This window comes from Austrofundulus limnaeus, unplaced genomic scaffold, assembly GCF_001266775.1.
Source record: "Austrofundulus limnaeus strain Quisiro unplaced genomic scaffold, Austrofundulus_limnaeus-1.0 Scaffold1877, whole genome shotgun sequence".
In the NCBI taxonomy this organism is placed as follows: Eukaryota; Metazoa; Chordata; class Actinopteri; order Cyprinodontiformes; family Rivulidae; genus Austrofundulus; species Austrofundulus limnaeus.
This window is the reverse complement of record NW_013954279.1, coordinates 1-14,217: the sequence shown is the minus strand read 5'-3', so window position 1 is coordinate 14,217 and position 14,217 is coordinate 1. Positions and strand designations below refer to the sequence as shown.

The following is a 14,217-nucleotide window of genomic DNA, read 5'->3' as shown; positions in this document are numbered from 1 at the left end:
AGATATCTTGAAAAACACTATATATACACTTTTTCCTTTCAAGGTTGAGGGAGTCACTGTGCAAGGGGTACACCCTGGACAGGTCGCAAGTCTATCACAGTTTACAAAAGCTACAATAAATAATCATATAGGATGTTTGTTTGTACTATATGCACACGTTTTGATTTGAGAATATGAAATTTACTGAGTGGGCAGACACTTGCTTACAGCTATGTTGTAGCCAAATGTCTTGTTGTTGAATAGAAAATGAAATATATGTTGTTCTAGGACAAACAGCACATTTAGTTGCTTAATTTGGAATACTCAATGGACAGTCCTTGCGGATATCATTCTGTTGTAGAGGGCACATTAAAAATAAACAGGCGGAAAACACTTAGCAGCAGCAGCACACAGCATTCATCATCAATACTGTGAAGTGCATTGGTTTTTTGGCCAAGTTATACACCAGAATAAAATTACAAGCATTTAAAATAAATGTGGGCTTATTTTTTTACGTGGGTGTATTGAATATACGTGAAGCATTTTAGAAGCTAAGAAAGATGCCATGTTACAGTAGCTTCTAATGTTACAACCATGTTATTTAGCAGAGCCTCCACAAAAGCAATGGGTCCCATGTTACAGAGACTCATCTACTATACCTTTACTTGCACTAATGAAGTGATTCAAAATTGGCTCAAGAGAAATGAAAGTCAGTTGTTCAATTAAAAAGACACATTTACTGGTGAATGTAAAGCACCATCTCAGCAGATTTGTGTCTTTAAATGCTTTACCTTGATCAAAGTGTACTAGGGAAAAATGGATGTGTCAAAATTTGGAACAACTCAAAGCCCTCATGATAGTCCCAGCTTGACTGCATTGTATTCAAACAAAACACAGTTGCAAATGAACTGCATCCCTGACTGGTCTTTACAGCCGTTGCCCAAAAACATAACAGCTTTGACAGAACTGTCCTCATTGACCATACTGCATAAATGGTCTTTATAGACTGTCCCCTGAGAGAGATGGCACTGGCTGGGCGGTGTGCTTCTCTAATAAGCCCTAGCAGCTCTCAGCACTTCTAATGAACACCCACCATGTGTCTCATTTACAAATGCCTATTGACCTTTTACCAGACAATTAGCTAAAATGCTAACTTTTGGCATTTAAACTGTGGGGAGGAGCCATAGCTGCCTGATGTGGAAGATCAAAGATAATCACCACTACTATCTAACAGCAGAATATACTTTCATTTGGATGATGAACTATACTAATTTTGCCTAAAATTAATGTGTTACAAATTCAACGTGTTTTATGCAAACTCTTGTTAACCCAAGCAAGTTTATTTTGAGTTGTGCTTAGATATAAATATAAAGAAAYTCCAATTAGTTAAACAAGACACAAAAAAGAGCATCATATGCTTACTAATGGATACAGAATGGCATGAAGATATAAAGTAGAATCCACTAATTCATTGAAGAGGAAAAAAAAACTAAAACTAAAGACAGCTYTTTAAAATAAACTGAGTGACAGTCAAGTTGTGAGCCAATTTCCTTTTTTATTGAAATTATTTATCATGGTCAAATTTTCACATTACTTTTGTGGAAGTGTATCATGATGGAAATGACAGTGATTTTTCAAGGTCTTTGGAAAAACAATTTTGTGATGCTGAAGTGAAAATTGCTCCTGAACTATCAATAAAAACAAAATAAGAATGAAAGCAACAGTTTTTTGAAACATGATTGTTTTCCAGCCAGTAAATAATAAATTGTAAAACTTGTTTTTTTTCATTGTGGTCAGATTGCCATTGTTATGAAAACTGTATGATTTGTATTCTTGTTTCAAATTACCAATCATTTAATTTTAAAATGATACTCATGAAACAAATTCCCTAATAAGTCTTCAAATAAAAAAAGCAATGGGGTGGGGTGGGGGGTGGTGGGGGTAGGCAAAATTTACTCTTTTGAGATTTATATCATACTAATGTGTCATTTCCTCATCAAAAACATACCCAGAGTGTTGCTTTGACTCATTCATGAATGTCTGAGAAATCCTTGAATATCTTGTGGTAGGCTAGCCAGGTCAATGCCTTCCTATTAATCTATATTACTGGATTGGACATCAAGTGACTTACCACACGCCACACAGGTGCCATTGCTATACATTGAGTTTCGACTCAGGAACAACCTTGGATGGTTGTAAAAATGAGATGCAGCAGACAGCCATGCAATAAATGTTGATTTTATGCCTGTAGTTAAGGCCGGTGTCACTCAACAGGATAATTTTGCCAAATTTTGGCCAGATTTTGTCCTTCCGACAATCTTGCACGATTTCACGTCTGACATATGTGTTCATGAAAAAAAAAATCTATTAGTGTGTGGTATGTTGTCTCTTGTGGTGTGGCTGTACACCACACACTGTAGGACAAGACCTATTATATCTAAGTTTTTTTATCCTCATGTATGGGGTCTCTGTCTTTAAAAATCGGCAGACAATTTCAAAATCTTGCCATGTGAACCAGACATTAATGAAACAGATAAAATAGATTTTTAAGGCTTGGCTGTATCAAAGAAAACGTCCAGGTTTCAGAGGAATCTTTAAATAGCTTTAGATCAGAATAGGTTAGCACTCACTGATGAATTTAAAAAGAAGATTACCTTAGGCTGATTGCAGAGGTACCTGCAGAGTTCACCGATGTACTGGAATATGGTCACTTCATGTTTTCTGCAGTCAGTCCAAAACTGAGAGGCTGAAAACTTCTTCTTTAAGACACAGGTTGCTCCTGCCACAAAACAATGCACACTTTACAACTACACAATCAAATATTTACTATAGTCATTCCCAAATAAAGATGTTCTATTTTACATTTCCACTGCAGAAACAGAAAAAAAAAACAATATTAAGTAGTTGGTGATAACACAAGAGTAGGACGTACATCTACAACTGATTAAAGTTTGGAGGCAGTCCAATTAAAAGGTCCTGTCACCTAACATTTTAAAGAAATTATAAATATTTTTGTCCTGCACTGACGAGCATCTACACCTAAAACAGAACTTTAAAAAAATCTACTGGAAACCACTTTTTGACATATACATAAATGTGATGCTAACGATTAGATTATATATTTAACCTATACGAGTAATTCATTCAGGAAAGTTTTTTTGGCATAAGATGACTAAAGCAGAGATTCTTAACCTATGGGCCGCGAGCGCCACCTTGAGGGCCTCAAAAGAACAACAGTTTTTAACTTTGGGCCGCAGAGGGCCGCGGGACCGCATTGATTTTAAATAAGGTGCAATACACTTTCTCACCACTAGTAGCAGTAGTGCACCACTCAGATGTTAAACAACTTTTTAATATGTAGAAGAAGAACCTTAAACNTATAATGTCCACCAGCAAAGAAGAGTGTGAGTTTTACATTTCTTGAAATCCAAAACACCAACATTTTTTTAAATCACACTTTCAAATGATTACTCTATACTAATTTTGTCCGGACTCATTTATTTTATTTTTTTGTTTGTGATTACTTAAAATGGACACGCACGCACCAAACATGCTAATTATTTAAACATTTAAATGGYCACCCATTAGACAAACGTTCTGGGAAAAAATGTACTCAACTGTTTAAAAGTTATATTCAGTTAATGCACCTGTTTTTATGTGTTAAGGCAATTGGGGGTCTTGGTTTGTCTTTAATAAAGTCTATTGCGGTGTTCTATACATGTATTTTCTCCTGTCAGTATTTTGAGCCTTTGAGCCTAGGTTCACACGGTGACTGTATTCCACTAAACTGGCCACCTTGTATCCACCTATTTGCTTCAGTTATCTTRGATCAAATGTAAAACTTGTTATTTTTACAACACACCTTTGTCAAATAAGTTTACCTTTTATACCTTGCAATAAATAAAGTCTAAAGTTTTTAGCTTAATTGCTTATGAATTAAATAAGATGATCACATTAGTATGCAGAACCACATGAGGTACAGCACAGATGCAGTAATAGAAAGCACACTCCATTTCATTCCTCTAATTAAACTTTTATTTGTTCCATTTATTTCTTTTCCCTTTTTTTATTCCCTTGTCAGCATTTATCTACCTCAAGGCTAATATATGACTGTAAAAAAATTAAAATAAAGACACCAATTACAAACCTATAATCTTTTTTTCTCTGGTTTGTTGCACTGGGATACAGTTTAGAAAGGACTGATACAGCAGTTTAAATTTACAGGAAAAACATGAGCAATCTGGGGACTGTAGTTGCTCTTTCTGAGACATTTTAGAGTCCTGCTCTATAAATACCTACATTAAAAAAGTGGAATGTTTTCCCTTCATTCTCACCCCCGTGGTCTCCTTATTGTGAGTCAGTGGTGCTGTGAGTTACAGATAACACACTGTGGATATGACACTCCCTGGATGTTCTCTTTGCTTTCACTTAGATTTAGATTAGAATGTCGTAGTGGTTTTTGACATCAAGGGAGCTACCTATCAAAGCCTAACTAAATTCAGTGTTCTTTTTTTTCTCTCCATCCCGCTCACCTCCCCATTTTTTTCCTCCCCATTTATTTTCCTTTCAACAGCTAAAATCCATCTGCTATATCATTTGGTTAGGCTTTATCTGTTAAACATAAAACATTTCATTAGGTTTAGTCTTACTGTAGAAAATTACAGACATCATTTGTAGCGCTATTTAATTTAATAAAAAAAATTGTAAAAATGTAAGAAAGGTCAGAAATGTTCTCCTGGTAGATAGAAAATATGTACTTTTTAAAGGTATTTTAAGCCGCTTCAGTTCCTTCACTTTGATTTAAATAAAACATCTGTACCACTTGGCTTTACTTCAGTTGGGAATTAGATCAACTTTAAAGTCTCCCGCATTAATTCTTCTTTATTTTGTTTGTCCTTTCTCCAGGCTAAAGCTTAGAAACCTGATGATATTGCATCTGGCTGATTCTCACTTTCAGCCTCCTTCCCCTGAGACTTGGAAGTAAAAATAGCTTATTGAAGACAGAATTAAATGAAAGAGGGAATTAGCAGATAGTTAAATGATCCAGATTTTCATGGGTTATTTAGACCCTTTTTTAACAAAAGATGTTTCAGGTGCTATAAAGAAAGTAGTCCCATTGTTTATACTAGTTTACAAGACTAAAAGCTTGTGAAAATTCAGTAAGTGATTGCTTTTGAAAAAGAAGAAAAAGAAGAAGAAAAAAACTATTTATTGGTTTATTATGCATAAGAGTAGTGTCATACATATATATAATTTTAGGCCAGCACTAAGGTTGTCAAACTGTGAACCAAAAATGTAAATTTGGAAGCAGGTTATATATTTTAACTCCACTAAAGAAAGATAAAAGGCCCCACACAAGCCATTACTCTGTGAGGGCCTTATCTCCTCCAATATGACTGTCATAAATTAGCACCAAAACAAAAGCAAACTAATTTGCCCCTTTCAATATCCACTGCATGCTTCTCTTTTTCTTCAGTTTCCTCAAGAGCCTATCTTGGAAGAGCCATGAGGCTATCTCAGAAGATTTATGAATATGTTAGAATAGCCTGAGCCAACAGTTTTCAAAGTGGGGAAGGGAAAATAAATTAAACTGGCCCCGGCAAGTCATGCAAAGAGTGATGAATTAGATACTCATTGCTCTGTTTCTCAGTGCATGCTCCCTTTTTTTTTCAAGTGAAAAATGTCGTAAACAYTGTGAGAAAGGAAAACAAACATACAAATCAATTAGGTCTGTTTTTCCTTATTTATTTATGTTTTTTTTTCTTTTATGATGGACTTGATTTGATTTGGAAGGTAAAGAGGCAGCAAACAAAATGCCTTTTGTGTGCAGACAGCTGCTTACTGAGGACAACATATCTGATGCAAAACACGGAGAGCAAATATTGGATGTGGAGGAAAGTAAACCCAGGCAGGAATTTTCATTGTCAGACCGAATAATTCTCATAGTCCCCCTTTTTTTTAACTTAAAATGTTTTCCAACTATACCTCAGTTTGTTGCTCTAAATTTGTGTCATCCAATAGAAATACAATTACACGTAGAAATCACACAGTGACTTTTCTTCTGGCCTTTACTTCAATATTTTGTCACAGCGGAGTATAGAACTCAGTCTCACCCATACATTTGAAACAACTTTTCTCTTCATGAAAAAATGCATCTCTTTTTGTCCAAAGAACTGATAACACAGGATGGTTTTCAAAACGGATGGCTGCACACATTTTTTTTTTTTTTACTTTTCTCCGACGAAGTGAAAACCTGATGAAATCTGTCCATGTTGACCTGTAGGTCTACATTCAATTGGAATTGGTCAATCAACAGTGAGTTTCCTGCATGACCATAAATCACTGTTTCCCTTTGCTCACTTCTGTTAGCTGCAGGCTCCATTTCTCCAAATGCCAAGATTTTTCACACCACTTTTTTTCTTCCTTTTTTTTAAGCTAGAAGACATGGTCGACTTTATCAGTTAATTAGGAATTTCTTTACCCTCCTCTTTGTTTGTACTTGCAGAGGTCCCTAAAGCATTGACAATTCTGCAACATTAACTGTTATATTAAAGCTTAAATAAGTATGGCTGAAATTTATTTATCACTAAATCCAACAAGAAGTAAGAAAATTAGTGTTTGGTTAAAAATTTATTTTTTTTCAGCAACAATTCTTGACTGAATATTTTTACCAGTGGAAATCTAGGCTTAAAGTCTTTAGATTGCATTGATCCAATCCACATAATATCACCAATCAAACTAACCAAATCAGCAGAATAAGCTGGTTTTCGTGGGTATAACTCTCATACTCAGCTCTGCTGCTCAACCCACAAATGTGGTAACATTTAAGGAAGATTAAAGAAGTTTTCCWTTCAGTATAATATTTATTACCACAAAGCATTGTAACAACAAGGAAATAATCAACCAAATGCAAGTATCCTAACTGTTTTGACAAACCTACTTTGTATSTAATCCACTCAGTGTTTGCATCGTTGCAACTTATTTGAGCTACCGCTCTCATTACTCAAAAGGGCTGAATAATCATATTTCCACCAATATAYTTCAAACTACAGTGACATGCGTGTAAGTTAAAATGCAAGAATTTGTTGAGAATCAAACATTGTTTATTTTATCAAAGTGTAAAGAATAACACTATTTCCATGTTTAGCAGTGTTTGATGTGTTGTTTTGAGATAAATCAGGGCCTTTGATCTCAGATGTGTGTAAAGCGCATAGTGACACTATGAGGGCAGTTGTGTCTTTTTTAGCTGAAATGGAAATGTCAGAGCCTGTCATATGTCTCTCCTCCCCCCTCTCTGGGGTTCTTGTAAAACATGTGATTTTTCCAAGAGCACACAAAAGGCTGTGTACGTGTGTGTGTAGGGGCGTATGGTTGTGTGTGTTCATGTGTGTGTTTGTGTGTCTATTGTGTGAAACGAGTACAATGTCTTGCCAACCGAGGCCTACTTCTACCGCTGTGCAGAGACACATGGCGGCACATGATGGAACAGCTTGAACAGTGAACGAGCCGCCAACAGCAAACACATCTCCAACTACATGCTGAAGCAATGCTTTATGCTACAGCTAATATTTTATGAAATCTTATTTTGCACATTTCAAAGCTGAGTTACTACACACAACTTTGCCTTTACTAACATTTCSAAAGTAAGAAGAAAAGCCTTGGATTTACCCCTTACTGTGATACATCACCGTGGGAAAGGAGAACAAAAATAAACCTTTTTTTTTTTCATTTTACCACAGTTCAACTTATTTAAGAGTCTATGTCAACTCACAGCAATGCCAACAACCTGTAAACTCAAACAAAACCACTGCATGATAATGCTAACTCACCATACAAGATGACTCCATTCATTGCACTATTTTGCTAACTATATGCTAACTCACAACAAAWTTGTTTTCTATTTTATGAATAAACACTTATATGGGTAACCCTAACCAAAATGATAAATAAAACAGCTAAAATGAACAATACATTATAACACATTACATTATACTGTTAGATGTGAATAAATCYCTTGCTTTACAAAACAAACACACAATAAAAAAGAAAAAAAAAGATTGACTTGGCATGCTGTGCAGTGAGCTAACTTCAGGCCCAGAGACTTTGTATGCAGTGAGTTCACCTGCACCAACTTTTTTTTCTTTTTTGCTTCTGTGTTCTGTAAAGCAATAATTCAGAACCATGGTGAGCTCATCCACCTTTTCARATTGCCTTCCCTTCAAAATCTTGTTCCAACATGCACTTTCAGCATTTTATTAAGCAAAAACAGCAACCTTTGAATGCCAAGACCAATTTRATGCATAATTTGTTATTTTTCAGTGATTGCCACACCTGCATGTTAAACACATGAATCGGTCAGTTTCACAGATAGCATTAAATAAACACTGCTTTACGAGTGATTTTTTATTTTTTATTTTGTTTTGTTTAGTTTTGCCTAATTATAAAAGATTGTGGTATGCACTATTTCAATGGCCAGGGCTTTAAATGGCACATTTCAAATGTTGAAAACCTTTAATTTAGTAAATACAAAAAAAGGCAAAATAAATAAATAAATAAATAAATAAATAAATAAATAAATAAATAAATAAATAAATAAATAAATAAAAATAGAAAACCAATCATCCAAAATTATCAAATTAACACAAAAAATCCAAATCAATAGCTCAAATAAACTAGCTTTAAAGATAACAAGTCAACAGTCATGTTTGACAACACAAGCTCCTGTTTTCTTCAGTGCTTAGAGCACTTATGATAATCTCTGATAATCTACTCAGCACAGACACATCAACATATTATCTGTTTGAATGCTAAGTACAGCTCACTCAGAACTTTAAAAAATGCTAACATATTCTGAGAGCTGAGAACTGCTCCAGTGGAACATGTTATCCTCTGTCAGGGCCCAACATGCCCACGCTACCTAAACTGCTTTATGCAAAGAAATTAAAAGTGGATAAATAGCTACTTCAGCTGCACATCTACCTCTTTTGTTGCAGTAAAGGCTTCTGTGTTAAAATGGCAAACACAGCAACTTTTAAACAATATGCTTCCTTTTTGCATTAAGGAAATAGGATCAGCAAGGAAGGCTGGGCAGCCATGGATTTAGGAGAAGCAGACCGTCCTCTTGTTCAGAGGCTTTTTGTATCATAGCTGCAACGATAACCTCCAGTAGTAATTTAATGCCCCCATTGAGGTAATGCACTTTATTGCACCAGTGGATTAAGTAATGATTATTTTGTGAAATTGCAGCCACACAATGGTCAATTAATCTTTAATGAAACTGTAACTTATGAGGCGGAGCATGGCATTCCAATAAGCAGGCTTGCCAAGACAGTTACAGGCCTCAGTTGTGGTCTATACTCCCTACCTATCACTGTGTTTGTTAAAAAAAGTAACATTTATGAAAAAAGACATAATGAAAAGGCAAAGACACAGCTGCAGAGTCTCCATTCTTTAACTTTCATTGAACATTTGTGGGCCTATATTCTCCAATTTATATTGGTAAAATATATCAGCCTTTTATCTATGCAGCGTGATTATGTGCCATTTTTGTGGTGCTATTTATTTGAGGCAAGCCAGGCGTTGGGATTGGAGAGAATTATTTGCACTGACAGAGCATGAAGTTTGAGGTTATCAAATAGCTGCATGGATTTTGCAATATGTACCTTTCATTTCATCATCTCCTCCTAAATGATGGTAAGTGTAACTCCCTATTCCTATATCTGCTGTTTTRTCCAAATCACACCCACCTCAGAGCCTTATAAACTAGCTTTATGACCCAATCATTTCCAATTTTGTCACATGTTATTGCACTAACCTAGCAAAGTTTTGTAAGTCATAAAGATAAATGTTTTTATCTCTGATTGGTTTCTCCTTTTATTTTTTGGCCTGAGGGCTTCAATTCTCCCGTTCTCTTGACGCCACYTTAACAAATGTTGGCCAATTTTACTTTTATTGTGTGACATCATTTCTACACTGGCATGGGAAGACCAGAGGAGACTTGAAATTTCCAATACTCAAATGCCTACTCAGCAGCAGGATGGAGAGGAGAACAGAAGAGGTGAAGAAACGTGAGTGAAAAAGAGTGATTGATGGAGTGAATGAGAGCCAAAGGATGATGGGGTGGAGTCAAGGGGCACACAGATATGTGCGTTGGGAGTAGGAGTGAGTGTAATGAAGTAAGACAGTAGAAGATGTGTACAYAGACAGAGTAAGAGGCAGAGAGAGGTGCATGGGAAGACAACAGACAGAAAGGCTGAGAGAAAAAGCAGAGTGGGAAACACAATAGATTGCAAGACTGATAGTGCCGAGCTGAATGTCAGAATCTCAAATGGTTGCTTCTGCAATCTTGCAGTGCTAACACACAGATAGGAAAAAAGAAGAAGTAGAAAATATATGTATGTGTTGATAGTAGGGTTGAAGGTATGGTTAGATGGAAAAGGGTAGATGGGTGGTGGTGGGGGTGGGGGGCAAGTCACTTGGTGTTATTGTGCAGGCGGCCGCTGGCACCAGCACTGTCAGGGAGCTGCGTTGATCCGTGAACTTGCCATCTGGATTTTCCCACAAATCACATTAAAGTTTCAAGCCTAGGAATACATCAAGCTAAATGAATATTGGATCCAGACAGGCCTGATGGAGAAAAAGCCCAGGGCAACCCAAGTCTTTTGTGGTCAGACATGATCTATCTATCCTCTGTACTTGCTCCATTCCTGCTTCCTTCTGTTCCCATCATCACAAACAGACACTGGATTTGATGCGAGGTACAGAGAAGAACAGGGGTTATTATTATGCAAATGAAAAAAAAAAAAGAAAAGAAATATATATATAAAATATGAATAAAAATAGTTGGTACACATTCCAAATTCCAAACAAAGGGTGAGACACTGTGTTACCCTCAAAGTTGGTCTTAACAGGACTACATCTATCTGTGTGCTGTGGAGGTGTAAACAGTACTTGAAAAAAATAATTAATCAAAAGTAAAAATACCAAATGACTTTGGTAAAAAACTATTTAACTTATTAGAAAAATATTTTAGTAATAGTTATAAAACTGCTCACAATACTTGGAAAAGTAAAAGTAAAACTCCTTTTACACACACGAAGAAATCAAGTGTTGTCCCGGTTTTATTTAAATTTGTTGTGTGTAACAAGACGTTACATTTTAAATTAAGCAAGTAAAAATGTTTTTTAATATAACAAAAATAAATGTATAAGTTAAAACTATATATATATATACTTTAGAAAAAAACAGAGCCTCAAAAATTATTTAAGTACTGCAATGAAGTTAATGTATTCTGTAACTCCTGGGTACTATTAATACCAGGGTACCAGCAATCATTAGGTGAGCAACGGTTGATATAGCTCAAATGTTTTAAACTAAAGTTTTGTGGAACTGCTATGAACACTTAGTATTTTTACTCATTAATTAAAACTTTTTGTACTACCTCAATTGGAAGAAGTTCTTACAGGATTGACAAGCTAATAGCTAATTCAAGCAGCACTGATATCAAAGTGTCCCACTGCTGTCTTAAAACCATTCCATTCACAAATCTTTAATAATGGTTCAATGATAGTGTTTTAGAAAGTGTGAAAAAACTATCAAATTATCAACACATAGGTTTGCTACAGCCAATTATTGCTGCTGCTACTAAACAAGCAAACAAATAAATTTAAGTAAATATCATGTGATGAAAAACTGACAGCAGTTTAAGAGTTTATAATGTTTAATTCATCTCAACTTTTGACTTTTTTGAGATTAGATTTGTTTTAAGATATAATCAGTCAACAATGGTCTGGCCTCTGTTAGCTCATTAATCCAGTCAAAGTTAAACTTTGTTTTTCAAAAGCGATTCAGTTCACAGAGCTATATTCCGTAAATGAGATATTAATTGCTTCTAACCTTTTCCACAAAGTTCTACTTCAAACGATCTCAACTATGGCTTAAAGTACACATTTTAAATGCACAGCTTGCCTTAATAGGAATTTGGAATAAATATAAAATTTTGCTCCACGAAAAACTAAAATTACTGCTTGCATTCTTTTTTTCCCCGCAAACTGACATCACAATGATGTCTGCTGAAGTTGTGCTGTGCTTCAGATCCAAATCATTAGGACTTTCATCTGTTTCTAAATTACCCACAGTTATGTTTAGCGTTTGTACTGGGTGAAAATAAGAAGGATTAATTGCTGCATGCAAACGCATAATGAGATATCATTTGACTTCATGACAACATCCCGAAAGTGATTCATGTGTACAGTATGAAATTATATGCTTACTTTCCCTTTCACTTTGGTTACGTTATGTTGACTTTGCATAAATGAATCCCGCCTTTCAACCAAAGGTGAAAATAATATGTGAGGAGGAAAAATAATGCAATTATTCATCACTCAGTAACATGTTTTGTTCTGGTTCCTGGTTGCATATTTTCAGCGATAGCACTATTTGCGCTCAAGTAAAACCTAATGAGAAAATATAGCCTCTCTGAGTTGTTGTTTCATACAAGAAGGAAAAATCTATTTAGTTCTTTTCCAATCCAGTGGCTTGTAGAGCCGGGGATTTATTTCCCTCCGTCTGAACTGAAGAGAAAGCCTGTGCTGTTAGATGTCCAAGCTTCAGTCCTTTGAGATCTCCAGGGTGAGATATGGATTTGCTCAGAGTACAAAAATTATAAACACCTTGTCAGTGATATCAAAAAGTGAACTGTGGAGCTGTACAACAAGCAGAAAAATGTCTATTAACATGCAGGTTTAAATATGAAAATATAGCAACACAACAAAATACATCTTTAAATACTGCATGCAAAGACYAAAAAAAGAACCTCCTAGTTAAATAAGCCAATATATCACAGAAAAGCAGGCATCTATCACTGTCATTTATTGTRGCTTGACAAGTGACTCACCACAGACAGCTCAAGTTAAAAGGAGAGGTAAGCTTTCAAGCACATCCTTTAGAGAAATAAATGATTGCCTAGAACACAAAGCTGTCTCAGTTTCAGACTGCTCCTTGCCACTTATGTGCAACTTTATTTTCTCTTGTGTGTTTTTAATTTTGTACTGAGATGCCATATGTCTATCACGCATTGAAAGACTGTCACTGTCTCTTTCTTTTTAGGCTTATTTCTTAAAACATCTGATGTGTGTGTCTTGCAGGCCTTCAGGTCATATTCCCAGAATACCTGCAGGAGAAATTTGTCCAGTCAGCCCTGAGCTACATTATGTGTAACGGAGAAGGGGAGTATGTGTGCCACAACAACCAGTGTATCTGTCAGTGTGCCGACGACTATCCCCAGTGCAACTGTCCCATCACCGACATCCAGATTATGGAGAACACCCTGTTGGTGATGTCAGAGTCCTGGGCGGCCTCTTATAAAGACTTTGAAAACTCTGGTAAGCTGGAAACTCCTCCAAGAGACCGCAATTGTGCAATAATCTGTCCAGAGTAAAGCTGGCTTTTTGTTTCTCCATATGATATATATATTTAGCATGGAGATCTAACAGTGCCAGGTGCAAGGAGTGAGTATGAGAGTGTGTGTGCAATGAGCAATGTGAAAGCTAATGCAAATAAATGTGTGTCATTAGAAATTGACTTAATGGAAAGGACACTTTTCTTCCTCAGTCTAGATCCAAAGCACCTGGTTCTTCTTAATGTATTTATTATTAATTTATGTATGTAAATGTGTTCCAGTTCAGTGCGAAATAAACAAATGTGTGTATGTATATTCTATAGAAAAAAGTTATAATTTGCTGTTAAAGTCACTTGCATACAAACAAATATAAAAAAATGTATTATGCACATGGAGGTAAGGATAAAATTGGGGGGAAAATAACATATTCACTTTATCTTAAAATATTTTATATGTATTTTATGTTTTATTTGCACCCACAACCACACGCACACGCACAAATGCTTGTACCTGCATCAAACTGAGGACTTTGTATTGACTTCTATTAATTTTTATAACAGTGTTTATGATTAATCCAGACATTTTCCCAACTAAACATTACTAATCTGTTCCTAACTCTAATCTTAACCAAAATTTAATCCACACCATACCTCTAAACCTAACTAGTAAAGCACAATAGAGCTGCAAATAAAGTGAGGACACTGAAGAGGTCCTAACTTTGCACCAGTGACTTCATTTTGGTAGTAACTAGGGCACAAACAGTCCTCACTCTGCAGTAGAAACAAGCACACACACACACACACACACACACACACACACACACACACACACACACACAC

At 35.7% G+C, this 14,217-nt stretch overlaps 1 protein-coding gene across 1 annotated transcript in view; it reads right to left on the bottom strand.

Annotated features, from left to right (window-relative positions):
• LOC106536565 (long-chain fatty acid transport protein 6) overlaps positions 1 to 4,519 on the bottom strand; it is a 17,859-nt gene extending 13,340 nt beyond the window's left edge. Inside the window, exons 1-2 of the mRNA XM_014033869.1 lie at positions 4,512 to 4,519; positions 2,634 to 2,778 (exon numbers count right to left, since the gene is read on the bottom strand). Of these exons, the coding sequence (XP_013889323.1) occupies positions 2,634 to 2,778; positions 4,512 to 4,519 (153 nt within the window). The remainder of the gene's footprint in view (positions 1 to 2,633; positions 2,779 to 4,511) is intronic.
• Positions 4,520 to 14,217: the final 9,698 nt, after the last annotated feature.